The following is a 6,000-nucleotide window of genomic DNA, read 5'->3' on the forward strand; positions in this document are numbered from 1 at the left end:
ATATAGCTATATATATCAATAATGAGATGAAAATAAACTCAAATAAAAAAAAATCAAAATATTTAATATTTTTTTAAATGAGAAGTATAGAAAGAGAAAATACATAATTAAGTAATACAAAGCACAATTAAATAAACAAATGAGAAATAAATCTTTAAATGAGAAAGGAAGAATTAAAATCTAAACCTAAAGCTTCTCCAGCTTCATTCAGTAAAAAGTTCCAGAATGTTATCTATCATTCGGCAAGCTATTAAAAGCAATACCCATTGGCAAACAAATAACAATAATGATGAGATATTAAATTTCTTGTGAAAAAAATTCTTATAGAAAATTGCGAAACACTGAAATCTAGCCTTTGTATATTTACTATCTTGAGTTTGATAAATTCAACTTAAAGGGATATTTTTGTTGGAACTGCAAACGGCAAATTTTAGGTTTTGCTTTAATTTTTAAAATATGATTTTCTTATTTTTTTTTTACATCAATTGACCTTATTATTTCATTGCAGAGTATTTCCTTATTACATTGGAATATTGTTTAATTATTTTAACTCTATTATTGTATTCTTGAAATGATATATAAATATTATTTTACATTTTCCTCTTGCATGATTATAATTTCTCAAGATACATTTCTCATCTTTCTCATTCTATTGTCCATTAAGATGTTCTCGAAAACTTTTCTGGAATGGTTTATGAAATGTTGATAACTTGAAGTGCATGAAACTTTATTTTTGAAGTGCAGAAATAGAGTAAGATATGGAAGAGAATCACTGGAAGAGAGTAGTGCAATGAAAATATTTTATGCAAATACTCTCTGTTTAATTTAAAGTTCCACCTTTTCCGGTTGATCAATATAAAACCATCCTTTCGGCTATTTGCATGAGCACAAAGTTATTTTTCTTGTATTTTCAACACAAGTATATTTGTCAAGTTTATGCAAACTTTGTATGAACTCTTGAACATTTTGATCATAATATCTTTCCATTGTTTTCGAGGATGAATATGGGATAAATTGAAGGAAATTCCATAGCAATTTCCTTTGGTTTTCATCCATGTAAAATGTGAACATCTCTATTGTTTTATTTTCAATAAAGTTGAATTTAACTGAGAATGTGGTTTGTCCTCTTGGTTTTGCAGCGTCGACTGTCTGAGCATCAGAACTGGAATTCGAGCCTACGGGAGCAGGATAACTCCTTGAATGAGACGTTCGAATTGGTGGAATGCCATACACCCCAGATTGAAGAACAAGCCACAGAGACAGCAACTTCCGTGGTTGTTTCCGTGTCGGCTGTTCCCTCAATCAGTGGCGAATTTACCACTACAACAGCCAATAATGCAGCTGCTCAAATGTCCCAGAAGACACGGCAGAAGGTTACAAACTTACCTACATTGTCCATTTCGGGACCATCGCCACCCCATGAGGAATTCCTCTAGGAGGATTGTTCCACAGTAAACAGCCAACACCATATCAACTATAATATCGTTCCGGGATGATGTTCACGGGAAATACATAGCACAACTTTCAGTGCAATTAGCACGCGAAATCCATCGAATTTTAACTTTATCAAGAAGGATAATTTAGTTTATCGGAAGTTCAGTTGAAGATGGTATTGCATTGAGGAATGCTTTCGGATACTCAATGGTGAGATTTCCACATATTATTGATTCCAATTTATCTTTCTATAAATTAAATTAATTGGTAATCTACGAAAAGTTCGATAAAATTGAATTGATGGGGGAAATTTCGTTTTCTCAAGTTAATTGATATCCTTTAAATTATTATAAAGGATGGTTTTTGGTAGGGTAAGTGTGCCAAATTTCGGCATAGTTGCATGCAAGCGTCAAAGTCTCAAGTTTGAAATGTAATATTTTTAATACAAATTGATTTTTTGTTACGTCTTTTTAAGAACTGTTTCCTGGAATCTTGTAGATAGTTTATAGTCTTTATTTTCTCTAAAATCATTCTTAATACATATAAAATTAATGAAAATTTAAACACAGCATTGGTGGCCTATTCCGGCCAACTTCATTCTCATAGTTCCTTGCCCTTCTGGAATTCTTCCAATGCCTTTTTCAGATCATCTTGTTCGTCTAAACGATATGTTTTATTATTTTTTTGCATTGTAGAGTATGCAAAAACTAAAAATTCATGAAAATTTGAGGAACAAAAAATGTGGCCGGAATTGCAAGCTGGCCGGAATTTGGTACACTTACCCTAAATGAAGAGTTATTGAACAAATAAATTAGAACAGAGGAGTGCAAGAACCGTTGATACCGAATAAAAGTCAAATGAAACACTTACGTCAATGGTCAAAACGTTACTATAACAAACTTATTTTGACGTTAATTCGGTTTCAACGGTTTTTGCACACCTCTGAATTAGAACAAAATTAAAAAGAACATGTGAAAACACAAATTACGTCTACAAACCCAAAAACTCATAAAATTCAGAAGTACGAAAACCGAAAGCTATGTTAACTCTTTCAGGACCGCAGCATTATATGCTGCAAGCCAATTTTACCATTTTTTATTCAAAAATATCTAAGCTCAGGAATTAATTGAGGTCCTACAAAAAATATCTTACATTTGGACATCCTTATAGTTTGTAATCATCCACAAGAATCGGATTTTTATCAGTTCTAAATAATTAAAAAACATGGTTTTTCACAGAACATTCATGTGCTGCTTTGGGTACTTAGAGTCTCAAAAGAGACGAAAGAGTTAATAAAACTTTAGAAATTACTAATAGCAATGACAAAATTTCAATATGTTCAATTTTACAATTTAATAATTATGCCCAAAATGCTTTAATGCTGTTTAAGTTCTCAAACTATTTTTATATCGATTAGGTCTAGATGATAATCCTTACCGTTTTTATTACAATTTTACGCCCGCAAATTAGGAAACTGGTTTTTGTACGTTTTTGCTACAAAATTAACCATATCTCCAATTTTACTTATTCGAGTTCATTTTTCACTAAGAGAAATTGAAAGACTTTTAAACTTGCCTTTAAATGACTCATAATTCTCCAGAACTTGTGAAATTTCCAAAATCAACACCAGAGGCGCTGTAGTAACATATTTGTAAAGAACGTAAAGAAATGAAAAATTGTATTTTTTTTAATCAATTTTACTGTTCAAACTCAAAGGGAGAGCAGTTATAATAATCTGCTAATTTTCAACTTATCACCGGCCTGGAGCACAAACGGTTTGAGATATCCACTTTTGGTCTCCGGTGACCCCCAATAAAAAACAATATCTCCAGAAGTTTTTTTCCTTTTTCCCCTCAGCCCCCTCCAATCCCTCCTAAATCATGTTTATTGGTTTATTTAAAAAACGGCACAATATATTTCTTTCATTTTCGAATGTGTTTTAGAGATAGTCTAGGCGAACATTTTGTCGAAACATACCTATGACCGGAAAAATCGCTATCTTGAATTATTGAAGGTCAAAGTCAATCACTGTGGAAGGCTTATTTTTAACCGATTTAGTGAAGTTATTTCCTTTTTCCCTTCACCGAGCTTCTTGGTTGATCTTGAAAACAACTCTTAGTTTTATTTTCGAATATATTTTGAAGGCTGTCAAGGGAATATTTCGTTCATAGACACCTATGATCGAAAAACATTTCGATATCGATTTTTCGAAGGTTAAAGCTAAACCACTTTGACAAGCCTATTTCTCAACTGATTTGCTTAAATATGGTTTTTTTTCGAAAGGTTTTGAAATTTTCAACCCGATTCCGTCAGAATTAATCGGTAATGAATCGGTAAAGTACCCGTAAATCTTTTTCGAATTTCCTTTTTTTTGTTCGTATGCTTGCTACTTATGCCAAAGCATTCTAAAGTGCGCTCTTCTTAAGCAATTTTCTTTTCCAGAATCGCTTTCTTTAATCGGTAGTAAGCCGATATGCACCCAAAAACCATGGCAGAGGATAATTCACAAAGAGCTCTTTCTCGTGAGTTAGAGCACTCCGCAAAACTTTCTCACCTCTTTTTTAGATTCGGATATATCAACAACCAAAACGAATTGTAACATTTTCCTTAAACAGAAAAAAATATTTTGTAAAAATGTTTGTAAATGTTTGTAAATTCCTATGGGGAAGTTACGAAATGCTCGTGAATCGTAAAACCCACAAACAAGTTCGTAAAAGTTTTGTACTTTTTTCACAAACATTGTTCGTAGCATGATCATTTGACGCAAATTTTTACTTTTACAAACATTTGTTCGTAAATGTTCGTAAACACACAAAAAATTTTCGTAAAATTTTATCATTTGTTCGTAAATGTTCGTCAAATGTTCGACAGGAAAACAAACATTTACGAACATTTTTTTGTCTGTTTACGAATGTTTGTAAAAGTACAGAAAATGCTCGTCAAATGATCATGTTACGAACAATGTTTGTAAAAAAAAAGTACAAACTTTTACGAACTTGTTTGTGGGTTATACGATTCACGAGCATTTCGTAACTCCCCCATTGGAATTCACAAACATTTACGAAAATTTTTACAAACTATTTTTCTCTGTGTAGACAGAAGTTTATAGGCTACATTTGGCGATTCCTTGTATTTTATCATTTTCTTTCCAAGCCTGACTTTAGAATCCCAATCAAAATCGAGAATTTACGTAAATAGAGAAAATCTTCTGAATATATCACGAAGGCCTTTTCTTTTTTCTTTATGAAATTAAAATTGTTGTATAAATTTACCTAGGAAGAATCTTAAAAATGCTTTTGGACAAAACTTTTAATGACCATAAAGTTAGCAATAATATTAATAATAAGTTTTTCGGTTCATGGCCAGGATACAAAAGCAACATGTAGGACTATATAAGTTCGGATGGTCCTTTTCACATTGCATGGAATTAGGTAGATCTACAATAACGTTCAAATATTTGAATATTATTTGAAACATTTTCTAGTGGGAAATGGGGAAAATGCGAGTTTAAAACAATTTATTTTACCAAAACTTTTCAGTATACAAAATTGCCTTTGAAGAAAAGCTTTAAAGCTTTTACAAAGAAATGGCCTAAGGTTCTAGTTTTGAGGAATGCTCGATAAACCGAAATAGAGTTTACCGTAAATTTTCTTTTCGTGCATTTTTTGAGTCCATAACGGTGTTCTATCCGTTCTATCAATTCATATTAACTTGTCAAAAAACCATTCAAAAATTGGAATTTTGTAAGAAAGTGCTAATTTTTAATGATTTAACTCTTAAACTTGACGCAATCTTAATCCACATTACCTATTAAATAATTTTAGAGCACTTTATTTTTTTTAATCTTATTCGAAAATAAAAGAGATTACTGAAGTTAGTTTAGAAATGAACCAAAAAACATATTGTAGGAAGTATGCACAAGATGAAGAGTAAAAGGAGGAAAGGCGTCCCTATCTCATATCGATTTGTTAGGGAGCTTTGGGGGGGGGGGGGCTCTAAAGACCACTAGCCGACATCTCTTATCGTTTGGCCTATAGGGAATAAATATATACATACGAACATTAAATAAATGATTTCCAGAAAAATATAATTAAAAGTACTCTACTGATTCACTCCCAATGCAGTCAGATTAGAAAATGCAAGACCTCTCCAAAAACTCTAAAATCGAGAAAATCGGTTGAGAAATAAGCTTTGAGGAGCGATTATATTTCGACTATGCAAAATTTCATGTCGATCTTTTCGGTCATGCATGGCTATTGACGAAATTTCCACATGAGCTATCTGTAAAACAAATTTGAAAATAAAATAAATACCTTGAGCTGTTTTCGAAGGGATCGGCAATCTTCGTTTTTAACATTTTGTTTTTTTTTTTACACCAACGGACGAAACTAAAAACTTCAAAAAACACCGTTCTAATTTCATTGAATAATATATACTTGTGCAAAATATATGAACGACAAGATTTTCAAAGACAAAGTTTCCAAAAAAAACAAAGATTACCCAGGACATAGGTTCCATAGACAAACTGGGAAAAACAAAAATGTTAAAAACAAATTGGAAAAAAAT

The 6,000-nt window shown here is 31.7% G+C and overlaps 1 protein-coding gene across 3 annotated transcripts in view; it reads left to right on the forward strand.

Annotated features, from left to right (window-relative positions):
• Positions 1 to 1,707, forward strand: part of LOC129801196 (uncharacterized) — a 53,515-nt gene extending 51,808 nt beyond the window's left edge. For all 3 annotated transcript variants that reach the window (XM_055845994.1, XM_055845996.1, XM_055845995.1), the window contains exon 7: positions 1,140 to 1,707. In XM_055845994.1, the coding sequence (XP_055701969.1) occupies positions 1,140 to 1,436 (297 nt within the window). In that variant the 3' untranslated portion in view covers positions 1,437 to 1,707. The remainder of the gene's footprint in view (positions 1 to 1,139) is intronic.
• The last annotated feature ends 4,293 nt before the right edge of the window (positions 1,708 to 6,000 follow it).

The sequence above is a fragment of the Phlebotomus papatasi genome, chromosome 2, assembly GCF_024763615.1.
Source record: "Phlebotomus papatasi isolate M1 chromosome 2, Ppap_2.1, whole genome shotgun sequence".
Lineage (NCBI taxonomy): Eukaryota > Metazoa > Arthropoda > Insecta > Diptera > Psychodidae > Phlebotomus > Phlebotomus papatasi.